This window comes from Hydractinia symbiolongicarpus, chromosome 10 (genome assembly GCF_029227915.1).
Source record: "Hydractinia symbiolongicarpus strain clone_291-10 chromosome 10, HSymV2.1, whole genome shotgun sequence".
Taxonomy (NCBI): Eukaryota; Metazoa; Cnidaria; class Hydrozoa; order Anthoathecata; family Hydractiniidae; genus Hydractinia; species Hydractinia symbiolongicarpus.
Genome location: NC_079884.1, coordinates 16,339,714 through 16,357,126, shown reverse-complemented (window position 1 = coordinate 16,357,126; position 17,413 = coordinate 16,339,714). Strand labels below are relative to the sequence as shown.

The window sequence follows — 17,413 nt, the reverse complement described above, 5'->3', positions numbered from 1 at the left end:
ACAATTTGATCAAAGCGCCATCAATGCCGTTTCTGTTGTTGGGGCAACGTCTTCGAGCATTTTTTGCGACGGCATTTTTTCATGATGGCGTTTTCAGCGAGAAAACTACGGGCATTTCTGTCAGGTAATGTTCTGATCTGATAAGCTTTTCTGAGTAAAATCGTCACTTGAGTGATATCCAGCTAGCTTCTTTATTTCCACTTACAAGCTAAGCCGAACTAACAAGCAGCTTTTTAGAGGGAGATGTTTTCCAGGTTACATATTTATTCCCCATCTTTCTCTAGCAATCCACCATGCAACTTTTAGTTGAGCATTATTTGACGTTGTAAAAATGTTGTAAAATATGTGGATGTACTTTGAAAGTGGCAAAATTAAGGACTTCAATAGTGAAACTGATATGATACTGAAAATGGAATAGTATGCAACCACTTGCATGTTAGATAAGAAGAACTTTACTGGAATTTTGAAGTTATTATGAGACAGTTCCATGGAACCCTGAATAATGAAGAAATATCTTCCGTATTCCGTTTGCTGTAAGGTGGAACATTAATTATACCCATATCCAAAAGTTTTTTAAAGCGTTTTTTGAGATATGACGTACATGTCGAATACAGCAATGTGCAGTTAATCTTCAAATTACATCTTGTGCGCTTTTTATCGAACATGAAGTGCTATTTGGAATAAGGTACAACACACGTCCTTGTTCTTCAATCATAATTTAATACCATTGCTGAATTCATCCAATAGTTCCACATGCATATTCTAATGCCATGGCAATGCAATAGCGATGGAAATAGCTTCATTGAAATTGAACAAGCAATATGTACACAAAATGGTGTTGACAACTGTCGATCTCGTATGTTGGAATTTGTTCCGTCATGTTGCAGGAAAGAAGTGCGTTTTTAGATCATTGTTGCGAACACTGATTTACCTGATTGTACGCTATCGTATCGTCGATGTAACTTGAAAAAAAGAACTAAAAATGAACAGCCACTATATACTCTCAGTAAATGTTTAATCAATACTAAATAGATTACCAATCAACTATTGAATATTTTGCTTGTTTCAAATGTATGAGCTAAAGCCTACATTGTCATCCTGATGGCAAATTTCACCCTCTTAGTATTTTCCCTCTAATGATAATTGAAAAAAAAGGTTTATCAGGCCTTGCCATGAGCAAATAACCTCCCGAGCAATTAATTGCTCGCGTCAGAGTGTTTACGCGAGCAATTTTGCTCGCCATATTTTTCACTAAAAAAACTTTACATTTAGTCTTTCAGGGCACACACCTAAAACGTCCGTTAGATTTCCGTTTTGGTCGGACACTTTTAGATCTCAGAATTATTGGATAGTCCTGGTCCTTTAAATCCACAAGCAAGCCTATTCATAGCAACCTGACCATCCTAGCTAATTCACCGACTCCTGACTTAGTTAAAAAACTACGTAGACATAAATCTCTTTTGCCCGGCCCCTTCTTCGTTGGTAGCCAAGTCTTACACAAGAAATGAACGCTGACGGAGCACGGATGAGCAAGTTTGCAAAACTGCACTTACAGGCGGAACAGACAATTTATCATAGATTTAATTGTAGATAATTTCTTCATTTGATGAAACAATTGGAAACAATAGCAGGTCCAAATTTAATGGATTATTTTCTTTATGCCACAACTGTTACGAAACCCACATGCGGTATACTTTTTTTTCTGTATAAATTTTATGTACCTGACGTGTACCTATTAAAAAGAGATTTTATTTATTAGTTTTATTTAAACCACGTGGATAAAAAAAATTATTTGAAAACGAAGCATATTTTTTCCTATTTGCTTGTGATGACCTGAAAAATAAACATTAAATTTATGAAAACGACAGTATAGTCATGCATACTATTTCGGACATGTAGAAAAGGAAGTTAAGATTGAGAGAGTCGCTATACCAGTAGAGGCTCAATCATCGTGTTTAGGGTTCACGATTAAAAAATTCCCCCACTTTTCTACTGCAAAATGAATGCGCAACAAAGATTACCCTAATGCCCGTATCGCACACGTTTTAAGAAATGGCGAATGAACTGTTTTGCACGATGGGTGGAAAATAATCACACCAAATATCTTTTCAGTTTCACTTAAAAGAATAATCAATTCTTGAGAATATTTACGCGAGCAATAGAATGCTCGGGTAACGAGCATTTACGCGAGCACTACGCGGGTGCGGCAATTGCTCGCGACTGATGGCAAGGCCTGTTTAATAAATATATTTTGTACCCTCAGCATGATATAATGTTCTGAAGTTCTCATTTTATATATATATATATGTATGAATATATAGTGAAGATGTAATTTAGGACAGGCTAAGACCTCACGCACTTATTGGCCATATTCAAGAACATTATTGACTTTAAAGTAAAAAATGTACAGAAGGTTCGATGGAAGTGGATGAAAGCTATGAATCCGAAATCAAAAAGCCTGCAAGGACTTTTTATTTTAAATTTAAAACGTTTCAAGAAAATGTAAAGGATCATGTGCTTTTAAGGGACGGTTGAAGAGATATTGGGGCTTAAAGGTTTTTTGAGGACATTATCAACCTGTCGGTTCCAAAACAGGCGGATTGACCCTAGTTACCTGCAGAGGAGATGACGTCAGTTATTGTCATCTGTTTCCAAGTTATTTAACCTTAACCTATAAAAGTGCAGCGCATTGGCTTTACTAATTTAAAAAATGCTATTGACATTAGTCTAAAATATTTTTGCGTTGTGCTGTAACCTCAATAAAGTTAACAAATTGGACATAGCTTTTTCTACATCAAAGGAATCACATCTAATTTGCAGGTAACAAACAGAAAGACAGACAAACTTTCTGGTAAAACAATTTACAGTTTAAATATTTAAGATGTTGTTAATTAAAAAAGTATAGCAAAAGCTAATACTCAGTCTCTAATACACTTTGGCATTCAGCAAAACACAAAATATCCAGGTTATTTTTGTAATCAAACTTGTCTGAGAATTTTTTTTGGTAAAGTTTACAATGTACTTACTTGTGTCTGGAAACGAGCCTGACAAACGACTGCCTTTTTTATTGCTTGCACGGTTATCTTCATCAAAATCAAAATTTTCGATATCATTCAGGCTCATCATACTAGCCACACTTAACATATCCTCATCACTAAAAAAAAAAACACAAATCAAATTTTAATTACATTCTTCCTGCATGTGTCCAAAACAAATTTTCCCAAAAGCTTACTTAAGCCAACAACAATATATAATAAACAGTATAATATTTTCTTCTAAGTTACCACAAAAATATATAAAGCATGTACTGTACTGCCAACTTATTTTACTAATGATTATTTAATAATACCTATTTATTGAGTTAAACAAAAGTTTTGTCATTTTTATCAAATCACGAGGTTAATGCATTAATTTAATAAATACAATGACATATTCCATACATGGTTGAAAAGTTTATGTATATGGTATATATATTTAAAAATAACAGTCTGAAATTATACAAATATAAAAATACAGAAGGATAAGAAGCAACTATCCCTAACTTCCTAGATACTTTTCAATTTAAGTGTTTTATGGCTTTTATTTTGCTATCTTTACAACCTAAACATTTTGCTCTGAAAAAACAATTCTTATAGCATCTAACTCAATAAGAGTTTTTTGTTTATTCATGCAATATGAATAACATAAAAAAGACTAAAAAATTAATAATTACGTTGCTTTTCCTTCACGAAGAAACACGCATGAGAGTGCAATGTCTATTTGAGCAGTTTTCACTTTGTTATTGGCAGCTTTCATTTTAATTGTCATTTGTTTACATGAAGGTTCAATGCTGAAGTATTTTGCCATGTCAATCGAAGCTTGTGCTAAAGGTTTCCTTCTACCTGAAGATTCCTGAAACAAGAAGGTGGAACATGAGCAAGAATGAAACAGATATAGACATCTCACAATAGCCTATAGTGGCTTAATCCCAGTACCATAGTTCAATAAAGGCAATTTAAAATTTCCGAGCATTTTCATTTCTAAAAGTTTCTAATTAATTAAATCTTATTTTTTTTTATGTAATCTATTCACAAAAAACAAGTATAAAAATACATATAAAAAACAAGTTTGTTACCAGTGTAATTTTTAACTAGCTATAAACATTGTTTTAAAACCCACTCAAGCAGATGAAAAAGTAAAATAAAATTATGTAATTTATTTTAAACATTACAACCACCTATTCATACACAATTTTTTTAGAAATTTTTATTTCCTTCGCATTATATTTGGATAACGTTGTTTGCCAATGTGGTAATTGACGTTATCATATTTAGAGGTTCTAAAGCAGATGGAGTTTCTCTACTTTAGGGAAGTGCACCAATATGATACACAAAAAAACACAGACGGACAGACAGGCAAAAAGACAGACAGATAGACACAGAATGTTTGTAGGATCTGCAAAATAATAAGAGTAGGTATATAATAATAATAATTTAAACTATAATGAATTTTAACGCAAACCCTTACATCAAGAATGATAAATGTCCAGTCCTTGGGTTCAAAAGGAGCTTCTGGTTTATCATCCTAAAAAAATCAGCCAAAATCTAGATTTTCAAATTATAAATGATTAAAAAAGTATGAGCATATAATTATCATGTCACTACTTTAAATATCTGAAATTGCGAGATACATGAAATTATTTTCAATCTCTTTCTAAACACATGCCATCACCAATTGGTCAGTGATTTTGAATATTCCATTTGAAAATATAGTGCAAATGAGTGAAATTTTATTAGGTAAGGTTTTCCTTACCTTGTAAAGTGTACATATCATTTCTAATTCTTCAGGTTCAGCCCATACCATAACACCTCGGTACGGTTTTGCAATACCAGGTTGAAAGTTAAAGGATTTTGAATACTTTCTTCTATTGGCCCCACGCTGCCATAGTACAACTAGTTTTGTAGGAACCCTAAACATGAATAAAATGGCAAATCATATTTTAAAACAAGAAAAAAAGAATTGTTACGCAAGAAATGTGTTTTCCACAACAACTAATGTGCACCAGTCATCTCAAATGAAGCACAAAAGTATTCCATTAAATGAAACCTTGAATATGTAGGAGTGTTTGTAAGCAGGGAAAATTTCTTGTCCCATTACAAGACTTACATTAACCAAGTTCTGACAAGTCTAAAGGACTCCTGCTATTTAGTTTAGTGAGACTGTCAAGTCAAGATTACAAAAATAGTTATATAAGCCACAAAAAATCTAAAATAAATTCCATGATATTTTCATAATATTTATAACCAATTTCATGACCACTGAACGCAGTACTAATTAATTTTCAAGGTTATTAATTTTTTACTAATTTTTGTGATCGCAATATCACACAGATCAAGAAAGCAGATAGTAAAAAAACAAATGAAATAACTGAAACTGTTAATTATATCAGTATGTGTACATATCACATAAAATAAAAATGATGCGCTGATAATTTGAAGAGGAGATTATCAAAACTTTTGGAACCTCCTGGGTTTGTAGTCTATTTAAAGTTCTTCAATCATGGCAAAATTTTGAAAGGTAAAAACATTGTGGCATAATGACTTTTATTGACACAAATTTTAATGACCAATAACGCAATTTAATTGAATAATAAATTTCGAGTTTTTATACCTTATCACCAGATTCATTTCAGGTACCGTATACCGTTTAGGTACCATTCAGGTACCGTATAAAATGATGTTCATCCAGTACAGAGGACACATATCAGATAAGTTCGAACAGTAACTCAAAAGAATAGAAGCTCCTTGTAAAGTTGTCTTCACGCTAAGAAAAGGTAAAACAATATCACCACCATTAAAGCCAACAATCGAAAAGGCTCTTAAAAGTGATATAGTTTACCAAATTGTATGTCCACGGTGTAAATCGTGCTATGTCGGGCAAACAACCTGGCATTACTAACCCGCGTAAAAGAGCATACAAGGTCAACAAGTCCCGTTAGTAGTCACTTCAAATCATGCAACATCTCACTCACAATGGATGAGGTTATGATACTTGTTTTATCAAGCAGATCGTCCCATCATTTAATGGTGTTGGAAGCGTTATATATTCGTCAAATTAAACCTACTTTGAACACAAAGGACGAATATAAAAGTCATACATTAGTTATTAAAATATAATAATGAACGACGTCTTCAGGGATGTTGGCAATATTATTGTTTAAAATCTGATTTAAGATATTGTACCATTATATACCGTTATACCATTCGTTAGTATTTGTTTTTAAGCTGCGCATAATTTCTTAATAAAACTGCTTTTAAACTGTTATTTATTTGTTATTATATAGAATGAATCTGATGATGAGTTACAAAAACTCAAAATATATTATTCAATGAAATTGCATGGTAAAATTGTTTTATTAAAGGGATTCCTGCATAAAAAGTTGTTTACCAAATCCTTTGATTTTTTTAAAAAATTTCTTCGTTTTAAAGTTTATTTAAGATTTCAAGTGTAAAATTATACTTACCACATAATCAATAATGATGTCATGAGATCAGACTGAAAACTTTAAAGGTAAAAATCTTAACCCTTTTGAATCCAGGCTCATTTTTTTAAGAGACTTTAAACTTTTTTAACTTATAGGCCAAGAAACATTTTGACATCAAAAAAAAATTTTACAATGTCAACCACGAAATAAGTTCAAAACAGTATGTCCTTTTGAGAATAAACATACAAGAAAGTGTACAGCATAATTGAATTTTGTGAAAGAGATATCATCATATTACATTTTATTTTACAATGACTTTTGAAAGCATTTGTTCTGCAACATTGAAATCTGTTGTATCTGCTCACATCGCTTATTCTTCATGCATTTTTGTATAATATATGTAGTTTTTTTGTTAGTTCTCCTTAATGAAGTACCAGTTTTAAAAATTGTTTAACAAGTATTTACAAATTATTTGAAAAGCTTTTTTGGCTTCAAGTATTTGCATTTTATGACTTTAAAAGTTGTGTCTGCTACAAAACAAAAACGTTTATATTAAACTAATATTAATACACAAATAAAGAAATCTCATATCTTTTTTTTCAATAATATCTGGAAACTTATATAAAAAATTCTTTCTGAAAAACGTGTATGGAAAAAGACCTGGTAAAAATTTTATTATGCGTAATTGTGTTTGACGTCAGTGATTGGTTGATTCTAAGGACTAAACATGACGACAGCCTCCCCCCCCCCCTCTTGTGTTTTTCTAGCGAAATAAGATAAAAAACTAAATAATTAAAAATTAAGGTCGAACTATTTAATAATTAAAACATTACAATTATGATTTTGTTTCATTTGTCTCAACTCTTTATTATGAGAAGATTTTCTGTGATAACATTGCAATTTTTTACTGTCTTTATCAAAATCACATCTTCTTGTTATTGCAATTTGTGTCAATATCATGTTTACTGTCATGAAAGTGATGAGCCCACTTGAACAGGAAAAAGTACAAGGACATATTTTGTGATCAGGGGCACTCTTGTTTTTATACACCATAGTATCACTATGAAATTGTTGCTTTCAATTTCTAGGTTTTTTCGTTAAACGCCTTAGCCTATTAAGCTTAACTTTTTTTAAGCTACGCCGCTACACTACCCTTATTTGTTCTCTTAATACCAAGGACATGGGTGAATAAATCGGACAATGTCGTTCCCAGCAAGCGCTTAGAACAAGGTTGTAATTTATCCCTGTTTTGACTTTCGCTTCAAATGTATAAGAAATCTAGGTAAAAATGTGGCATTTTAACAACTCTATAATTGGGTTTAGATGTAATTGTGCCCATATGAATATTATTTGTAGTTACTGTAAAGTTACCATATTTACCCTACTTTTACCTGCAGATTCAATAAAAATTACAGCAATCCTCCATGCTAGATTATTATTATTTATGAATACAGGGTTTAATAGACACTGGGCATTTCTTAGATTATTTACAGGTGAAGGGTCTCCTTAAGAGACAAGAGAGGAGTTGAACGTCCTCCACCATACCTTAGTTTAAAGGGGCGATTGTGGAAGTCCCATGAAATGCCACATGGTGATGGTGTCACTTTAAAAAACACCCAGTCCGGTCTGTGAACGGTTGGCGCTAGGAAGGGCATCCAGCTGTAAAACAATGCCAAAACTCTTTATTAATGGCCGTAAGAATAGTTGATCAGACAAACTGCGTAAACGGGGCTGGAACTCTAAGGAGTGAAGGTGTCGCGCACGGTAGGACAGATGTCAGATGTGAGCATCGTCAGACAGTTACCCAGGTATCACATCACAAGGTAGATAACACTAGGTTGAGGATGGCTAGTGTAAATGTTGGTACTCTGAGAGGTAGAGCAGGTGAAGTAGTTGAAATGTTAGAATGTAGATCTGTTGATATGTGTTGTGTTCAGGAAGTTAGGTGGAGAGGAGCTTCAGTGAGATTTGTGGAAGGTAGGAGGGCAAGGTATAAGCTTTTTTGGATTGGTAATAGTGATGGATATGGAGGAGTTGGCATATTCGTTGCGGAGAAGTGGGTAGAAAAAGTAATAGATGTTATGCGTGTTAATAGTCGTATTATAGTGATAAAGTTTTTGATAGGTAATAGGATTGTCACTTTTCTGTCAGTTTATGCTCCACAGTGTGGACTCAGTGAGGAAGATAAAGATAAGTTTTATGATGAGTTAATAGCAGTCACATCAAAGTTTGGAGACACTGAACTTGTCATGGTGGGCAGCGACTTTAATGGTCATGCTGGGAAGTCATCTGAAGGTTATAGAGGTGTGCATGGAGGCTATGGATTTGGGAGCAGAAATAAGGAAGGGGAGAGATTGCTTGAGTTTGGAATGGCAACGGACATGGTGGTTTGCAACACATCATTCAGTAAGAGACAGAGTAGGCTGATAACATATGAGTCAGGTGGTTGTAAGACACAGATAGATTACTTTTTGGTTAGAAAGTCAGACAAGAAAGTGGTGAAGGACGGGAAAGTTATATCGGGGAAAGTGTGTTTCCCAGCATAAATTGCTGGTTTGTGATATTATCTTGAACAGTGTTAAGGAAGACAAGGAAAAGTACAGGCCCGTCGTAAAGTCTGGAAGCTGAAGGAAGAGATTGTAGCAAGACAATTTAGTGCCTTCTGATGATACCTGTGGGTGGACGAAAAGACCAGCTAGACATAGACAGACCTGGTGGTGGAATAATAAGGTTGACCAGTGTATAAAGGAAAAGAGGAAACTTTGGAAAGAGTGAAAGTCAGGTGGTAGTAAAAATATTTTACTTAGAAGCTAAGCGTCGTGCTCGTACAGCAGTGTATAAGGCAAAATCAGAAGCAGAGAGAAACAGATTTGCAGATGTGTTAGGAAGGGAAGTGCAATGAGATATTTAAGATAGCAAAGCAGATGAAGAAGACTAATCAAGATGTTGTAGGTGAGAAGTATATAAGTAATGATGAAGGTGTTTTGGGTAGCACAGAGGAGAAGAAAAGGGTAGCTTGGAAGAATTATTATCAGAGGTTGCTTAACACTGAGTTTGATTGGGATGAGGATAATTTGTCTGATGATGATGTTGTAGAAGGGCCAACTATGCAGATCAAGACAGAATGGGTAGTGGAGGCTATTAGGAAATTGAAGATTGGCAAGGCTGTAGGAGTATCAGGTATTGTTGCAGAGATGGTAAAAGCAGCTGGATATATTGGAGTTGAGCTTAGGCAGACCGAGGAAGACTTGGCAGGAGGTTATAAGGACAGACTTGATACAGAGGAAGTTGAGTTTAGATCTAACACAGTCTAGATCAGATTGGAAAAGGGTCATTAATATACCCCATCCAACCCATGCTAGCATGGAAAACGGACGTTAACATGAGAATGATGATGATGATGATGACACTGTCTCTGTATTTTTCGGTCTTGATTTTAAACCTGGCCACTGATGTAAACGGAAATGTATTTGGATAAGCCTTGTTTTTAGGTGCATAGTGTTTACAAAATGGAAAATGAAAGTAGCCGCATGAGAAAGGAAGCTCTGAAAGTTTGAAAAACAACATTGCACTGGTACTTTGAATTTTTAACCAGAAATTCGTTAATAATAACGTTTATATATTCTTTATGTAAAATAACTTTCAGTTTTTAGCAGACACTATATACCTTTAAGGATTTTTTGGAATTTTTTTTTTTTTTTTATCATATTCTTATAAAGAAAATTCTGAGCTTTTTAATATAACTATTCTAAATGCAAATGCATATAAATTTGGAAAAATATTTTTCTCCCAACAAACCCACTTTAAGCATTTTGATGGGAAAAAATCATGATACAAACACTGGGCCTCAAGTGAGTAAGTTCACACCCAGTAAAAATATACTAAGGTGTCAAAGTTGTCAAAAATGCTTAAACATGCTTTTCCACCTACACAAACATTCTGAATGGTAATATAAATCTTTGCATGCTTATAATTAAGAACAAATCAAGAACTAAAATATTATAAGATTTATGTCATTTCACAACACACCATGTAACATTTCATCGATGAATTTCTACATGTTAAATTTGTCTATCTTTAACTTTGTGCTCTGATTTATGCATGAGGGTTACCCTATTTTCTTTCCACCCAAATTGAAGTTATTCTAAGCAGCATGTAAAAAAGCAATACACCATACCATTTCTTATCTTTTTTACATTCAATAGTAAGTGATTGGAGTTGCGCTATGAATTCAAATTTAGCAGCTTTCTTTCCAACTCTTTGTATACGCTTCCAAACAGATGTCATTTTCTTGTCTATAGGATTTATGTACACTTACATATCTGCCCCTTTTTTGCAGCTAAAATACAATAAAATCAACAAACATACCATGTTAATGTTATAACAGACAAACAAGACATAACAGGGGTTGACAAATCACTATATGTATACTGCCATATAAAAAATAATTCAAACCAGGAGATAAAAACAAGTCAGCCTAAAATTGTTCACCAAAGTGTCCTCTCATCCACATTCTTATATGACTTGGTTTATTTTCCCTCGCTGTATTATTTGCTTGTGCCAGTACCACCAAACTAGCAGGAATCCTGAGGTTTTTTTAAGAGTATAAGAGAAACCACTAAAATTTGTCCTCTAATTAGGCTCTTTACCTATTTAGCCTACATGTTGCCTTGGCCAGTATGGCCTAATTAAGCCTATATAAATATAGCCTATATAATTAGGGGTCATCTACAAAATTTGTAGCAATTTGTATCAAAAAAATTCGTATATGCTATACGAATTTTCTTTTGCCATACAGTAATTAAATTCGTATGAAATTTTTCTAAATTCGTATAAAATTCGTATGAGTTTTTAATTAAATTCGTATGAGTTTTAAATTAAATTCGTATGAGTTTTCAATTAAATTCGTATGAGTTTAAAAAAATTCGTATGAGTTTTAAATTAAATTCGTATAAGTTTTAAATTAAATTCGTATGAGTTAAATTCATACGAGTTTAACAAAAAATTCGTATGAGATTTTAATTAGATGCGTATGGTTTTAAAAAAAGAAAATCGTTTGACAATGTATTAAATTCGTATATGAGTTTCAAATTAAAATATTTTTTTAGATCGCATTTTAAAAGTTTTAAAACGAAAAACGGCGATAGAAATGTTTTTTTAGATTGCATTTTAAAAGTTTAAAAACAGAAAACAGCGATAGAAATGTTTTTTAGATTGCATTTTAAAAGTTTAAAAACGAAAAACGGCGATAGAAATGTTTTTTAGATTGCATGTTAAAAGTTGAAAAACGAAAAACGGCGATAGATATGTTTTTTTAGATCGCATTTTAAAAGTTTAAAAACGAAAAACGGCGAATGAAATGTTTTTTTTAAATCGCATTTTAAAAGTTTTAAAACGAAAAACGGCATAGAAATGTTTTTTTAGATCGCATTTTAAATGTTTAAAAACGAAAAACGGTGATAGAAATGTTTTTTTAGATCGCATTTTAAAAGTTGAAAAACGAAAAACGGTGATAGAAATGTTTGCTTAGTTTGCATTTTAAAAGTTTAAAAACGAAATATAATTCGTATGAAAATTCGTATAAAAGAGAATATAATTCGAATGACAATTCGTATGAAAGAGAATATAATTCGTATGACAATTCGTATGAAAATCGTATAAAATTCGTATTAGATTTTTTAAAAATCGTATAACTATTTAACACTATACGAATTGTATACGATTTTTATACGAATTAAAAGCAATTAAATTTGTATATATTCGTATAAAATATCATACGAAATTTGTAGACGACCCCTTACCAAGGGTGTCTATACTTGCTCATTTAAAGCATTGTTGATATGTTCAATGATACTTTGTTATTATGCATCATCAGTATGTCTGGCAATTGGAACAAAAGAAGAAACTGAGAAAGCTTATTTGCTAAAATTAATTAGTATAAGCAGTTGCCACGAATCACAAATACCACAAACTCTTCAATAAAAGTATGGGTAAAATGAGCTACAGTTGTACAAAAAATATGAAATCTGTTATCAACAGCCATAATCATAAGATTTTAAATACTGAAAAACGTAAGGATGCAGAAAAAACATGGAACTGTATGAGAAAAGAAAGCTGCCTGTTGTATGGAAAATCAAAATTTGCTCTTACTTAAATATGACATCATAATTTATGCAGCATAATTAAATCTGAAATTCATTAAAACTGAATATCTTGAAAACGAAAAGAGCTTTTAAAAAAATTGTTAACCAACTTTTTCAGCTCTATAATAAGTCCAAGATCATTTTTGCGAAGCAATTGAGCTTTGCGAGCGAAGCGAAATTGTGGAGCACGTTTGCTACACGCGAGGTATACCAAGAAAATTATTGAGATTCTCAAAATTTCGATAGAAAAAAAATCATATAAAATCAGCGTAAAGAAATAGGACTGATATTTTTGCACATAAAGCTAGGGTATTTTTTTTTCTAATAAAACAAATAAGTTTGGACCGAGGGGTTAAAGTATAAGTTTAGTAAAAAATGCAATAAGTACGGCTCGTACCCCCCCACCCCCGGATTTTGACCCCCCCCCCCCCCGTCTTTTGGTCCGGATTATACGTCCGCCGAACTTGAACACACAAAGAGGAATATGCCGTGAACAAGAAACGGTAGTCGGCATTTTAGACACGTATATTTTACAGACCCAAAATATGCCTTATTTCTTTGTATTATAGCTAATTATGGTATAAATAATTAATTAATTACTTTGCAATTTTGCTTCTAATACTATTATAGTTGTATTTTAATGAAACATAATAGTATTAAAACGGTTTTCTTCTTTTGAAAAAATTTATTGCTAGTCCTGTTTCTAATCGACTTTACTTGTGTATTTTAAGCTTTTTTGTTGCTGTGCTTTTTCTGGAGATTTTAGTTGGATTGGAAAGCTCCTGTGTAAGGTACCCTTTCCTAAAGAAAAATTGAAGTAATTTGTACAATTAAAACGCGCCGAGCTGTGTTTTATTTTATTGTTTCTAAGAGGATGTAAGAATACAATATTATCAATTTTAATTGGTTTTATCCAAATCAAGGTAAGGCTTAATCACACGAAAGGTAGCTAGCTAGAGCTCAGTTTTGTATAAAAGAATTGAAAGTAATTTGTAGAATACATATGGAGAAGCTGTATTACTACCTAACTGATAGCCAGTTATAGGAAAACCTGTAGCTAGGGCGCAGACAAAACAAATAGCTCTGGGCGCTAGAGTGAGCTGACCAACCGTTTTTTATCATTTTTTATTTATTATATAAGTAACCTGTTTCAGTAATTAAAAAAATATCCACTTTTGCTATCAAACCAACAGCAATGTAATTGTCAATAGGAATTAGTTTTCCGTACACCCTCCCTGAGAACAAGGTTTAAAACGACATTAAAACATTAAAACTGTCATTAAACAGAACTTCAAGGATGCCCAAGCCGCACCACATCCTCTAAACGGCGTGGGCATCTTCGAAACTGCTTGTAATTTTAGAACAAGGGTGCTGATAAGCTGCATACGCCGTATAACGTGCAGGCGTTTTTGGGCAAGTTTAGCGTTTTGCAAAAAAATTGAAGTATTCACCCGAAAAAACCTGCATAGACCATAAAGTAAACTATGTGGTAGTAAAGTTCTTAAAAGAACTGTTTTTGATGGTTTTTGATAAAATTTACTTGATAAATAACTTTTAATTTTTATTAACTTCTTTCTCTTAAAGCATCTTTTTCCAACTATCGTCCACAAGGTATGTTACAAGGAATTGAATTTTGAAAATGCTCCAGGCAAGTTCGGGAAAGTGCGGGCGGTTTTGGAAGACAATCACTAATTTAATTGGAAAAGTTGCCCGAACTCGCCCTTATATATGTGGCTGTTTGCAGCTTATTGACACCCTCTTATTTTAGAATATTCTCAGGAATAATAGACTAAGAGAAATTACATCACAGTTTTTTGTCCACCGCCCACGTGTGTTTGAGAACAACCCACATAACAAAGTTCATTATTTTTTAAATTATTTGTGTAAAAATTACTATTTCATTCACGATAAACCATTTGTCAGTCATTTTATTCGCCCAACAAAGAATCTTATCCAAGGTGCTTTTCTCATGGTTCAGCATAGTTTTTAAAAGGGTCTGATTGCAAAATATGATTGCCAAAGTTCAGCACTTGTAATATTTTTGTATTTGTGTACTCAGCTTCTAAAACACACACAAGAGACATTATAATTTCCTCTGGGTGATTACATTAATGTTGGTTGAAAAAAAACCGAATGATGAGAAGCATATGTTTTTAAATGGGTCTAGGACAATAAACTTATTTAATTTCCCTTGGCCTTGCATCAATCAAATTCTGAAAAAATAAACACTTCTAAAATTATTTTGTCAGATTTGGAAACTGTTGGTATGGTTGGAACTTTGCGTATAAAATTAGTAAAGTTGCCAAATTGTTTAGTTTTTTTCTTTTATACTTTTCCGAATTAGCCTTAATTATTTATAAGATGAAAAACAGTGCTTTCAATTCCATTGACTTGGCCATCCCTTAAAGGCACTGGAAGCTTCACTATATGAAAATGTTTTCTTTTTCTTTTAGATTGTGTACAATGGGAGTGAGTGATGTAATCTTCTAATGCGTGTGGTGAAAAGAAGGCGAATCCGTTATTGTTTTTCTGCCCAAATTTGAAGCTATTTAATAAATCTTGATAAAGTTAAAAAACTGTTTTGATTTGTTTGTTTTTGTTTTAATTGTTTCCCGTGAGTTTTCGAAATTCGTTCCAGCAGATTCTGTGGCTTCTACTGCCGGTATTTTTACGTGAAAAAAATACTGTTTTGTTGTGAGGTCATTTACGAAATCGTTAACGTTAGGACCAACTTCTGCGGGTAGTACAACTCGATGTATCACATATCTTTCGGAATACTGCTAAAAGTGTAATTTTGTATTGCGCTCTTTACTTTTACCATTCTGTGGGAAAAGGCGGTACAAAATTTTAACACGCGTTATTCGTTTTTGTTAGTTTCACGTAATCTAATTTTCTCGCACATTTTGAAAAGAATATCCCACGCACATCAAATACTCGCGCAGTCTATTCGCAAAAAAACTGTTTTTGAGCAACGAATTGTTCCGCAGAGCGTTCATGTTCCTACCTCGTCCCCAGGGTTCTTCTATATGATATTCAATTTTGATGTATTTCGGAAGATGTTAGCGCCAATTAAACAAGAAGCGCTAGGGACAAAGTATTGGATAGTTTAATTTTGCTTGCAACTTGCGAAATGCTTCGCAACCTTTTTTTTAATTTCTAGTATACCTCAGGTTCCCTTTAAAGGTTACCTACGATGCTTTTAAAAGTTTATTTCAAATAAGTCTTTACTATATGGTATTAAAGAATTCACATCAGAATTTCCACAAAATTTCACAAAAGTCAAAAAACTACTAATGAAAACTTTCATCTCACCATCTGTACTAGCGTGCTTGGCGGCCATCAGAAAACGGAAAATCTGCCGGTATGCCGAAGATCGAGCGAGTTACGTAACAAAATTGTTAGAAATATTTGCCACACGCTCTTTCTGTACGAATGCTTTAATAATTTTTATAACACCACATATTTACCCCCGTTATCTATATTTTAATACCTAACTTTCCATTCTTATTTCATCTTTTTTTATAGGCTGTTAAAAAACGAAAATCCCGCAAAGGCACTTACAAGCCTAAATTTAAAATTTCATGGCATCGATATTCAAAATGCTTTGTTGCTAAAAAGGTCATGAAAAAAAAGAATTATAATTTTCTCAGAGAAATTGCTTTGAGTTCGTACTATCGGGCGGTTGATAGAGAAGTTCGTGTCCAAAATGATTGAAAACGAAGGTACAACGTCCCCAAAGAGCGACCTGAACGAGATGAAATAATAGAAAATTCAACGAAGTACTCAAGACTTTCCTAACATATTTATTTATTTATTTATTTATTCATTTACTTTATTTTTGTACATTTATTGTTAATATAGTTTATTGTATTCCATCTTCTGGGCATTGTCGCCCCCAAGACAATTCATTTTCGTCCACCAATCTCCCATCTTTAAAGCCAGTGTAGATGTTATCAGGTGCAGGAAATGTGTCCCGTATCTTATTAACGACACATGACGGAATAACTCTTCTTACCGACTTACCAAGACGGACATGAACCCACCATGTAAACTGCCGATAAGCTGCGTATCTGTAAGCCCTATATAAATACATTTATGATATTATAACGCCAGAGTAGCTATGGTTCTAACAATAAAATTAGTAAGAAACTCACTTGTTAGGGACATTGTCTTTTGGAGCTTGGAGGAAAGAATACGAATACCGTATTCTTTCCTCCAAGTTTGGAGGTAGATAAGAACTTTCGCAATCATGCATCCCAACCAAAGCCGTCCAAAGATTTTCTTTTAGCAGTATAATAGGTGCGAAATTTACGTAGGATATTATGCACCCAGATTCTAAAAATATACGTACATAATTATCCAATCAATAACTGACGAACTTAGTTTCCAGGACTACATTTATAACGATATCTCGTTCGAAAATAATTATTTCCAATGTACCACTCAACTCGTATGAATCGAAGGACTCGAGTTCACGTTCTGTGGGCTTTAATGTACAATTTCCACAATTACACCACGTGCTTACAGCAAGATTTGTTCTGAAATTGGAAGATATTTCTTCCACTTCTTCGTCTGTTTCGTAATCCACCCAATCACTCTCAGACCGTGATTTGAGAGTTTTCCTAGGTTCAAACTGGAAATCAAGAACTTGATCTCGACAATCAACATCAGAAACGTCTGAAGACGACATGATTTCTTATTTTCAAGTTTCAAAAGCTGATAACTTATGATTCACGCCACATTAATAACTTTACTGCTTTAATATTCCAATGCACAACCATTCTGTGACGTATCGTGCAACCATCTT

At 33.1% G+C, this 17,413-nt stretch overlaps 2 protein-coding genes and 1 long non-coding RNA gene across 4 annotated transcripts in view; 1 reads left to right on the top strand and 2 right to left on the bottom strand.

Moving 5' to 3' along the window:
* Positions 1 to 15,983, bottom strand: part of LOC130612717 (EH domain-binding protein 1-like) — a 51,016-nt gene extending 35,033 nt beyond the window's left edge. For both annotated transcript variants that reach the window (XM_057434067.1, XM_057434066.1), the window contains exons 1-6: positions 15,919 to 15,983; positions 10,641 to 10,802; positions 4,792 to 4,948; positions 4,507 to 4,563; positions 3,713 to 3,891; positions 3,027 to 3,154 (exon numbers count right to left, since the gene is read on the bottom strand). In XM_057434067.1, coding sequence (XP_057290050.1) covers positions 3,027 to 3,154; positions 3,713 to 3,891; positions 4,507 to 4,563; positions 4,792 to 4,948; positions 10,641 to 10,750 — 631 coding nt within the window. In that variant the 5' untranslated portion in view covers positions 10,751 to 10,802; positions 15,919 to 15,983. The remainder of the gene's footprint in view (positions 1 to 3,026; positions 3,155 to 3,712; positions 3,892 to 4,506; positions 4,564 to 4,791; positions 4,949 to 10,640; positions 10,803 to 15,918) is intronic.
* On the top strand, positions 13,040 to 15,191 carry LOC130612720 (uncharacterized). The gene is made up of 2 exons (XR_008975528.1): positions 13,040 to 13,529; positions 15,060 to 15,191. It is a non-coding gene; the product is annotated as an uncharacterized LOC130612720 (long non-coding RNA).
* A 485-nt stretch (positions 15,984 to 16,468) lies between the features above and the next one.
* LOC130612910 (P2X purinoceptor 7-like) lies at positions 16,469 to 17,296 on the bottom strand. Its single transcript, XM_057434244.1, has 3 exons — positions 17,047 to 17,296; positions 16,761 to 16,941; positions 16,469 to 16,685 (listed from the first exon to the last, which is right to left on the bottom strand). Exons 1-3 carry the CDS (start codon positions 17,294 to 17,296, stop codon positions 16,469 to 16,471), a joined length of 648 nt encoding a protein of 215 aa, XP_057290227.1.
* Positions 17,297 to 17,413: the final 117 nt, after the last annotated feature.

Bases quoted from the DNA above. Each gene is read 5' to 3' on its own strand.
- LOC130612910 (XM_057434244.1), bottom strand. From the start codon at position 17,296: ATGTCGTCTTCAGACGTTTCTGATGTTGATTGTCGAGATCAAGTTCTT. The intron at 16,942-17,046 runs GTACATTGGAAA...GTATATTTTTAG, and splicing joins CGATTCATACGAGTTGAGTG to AATCTGGGTGCATAATATCC. The intron at 16,686-16,760 runs GTGAGTTTCTTA...GTATTTATATAG, and splicing joins AAAGACAATGTCCCTAACAA to GGCTTACAGATACGCAGCTT.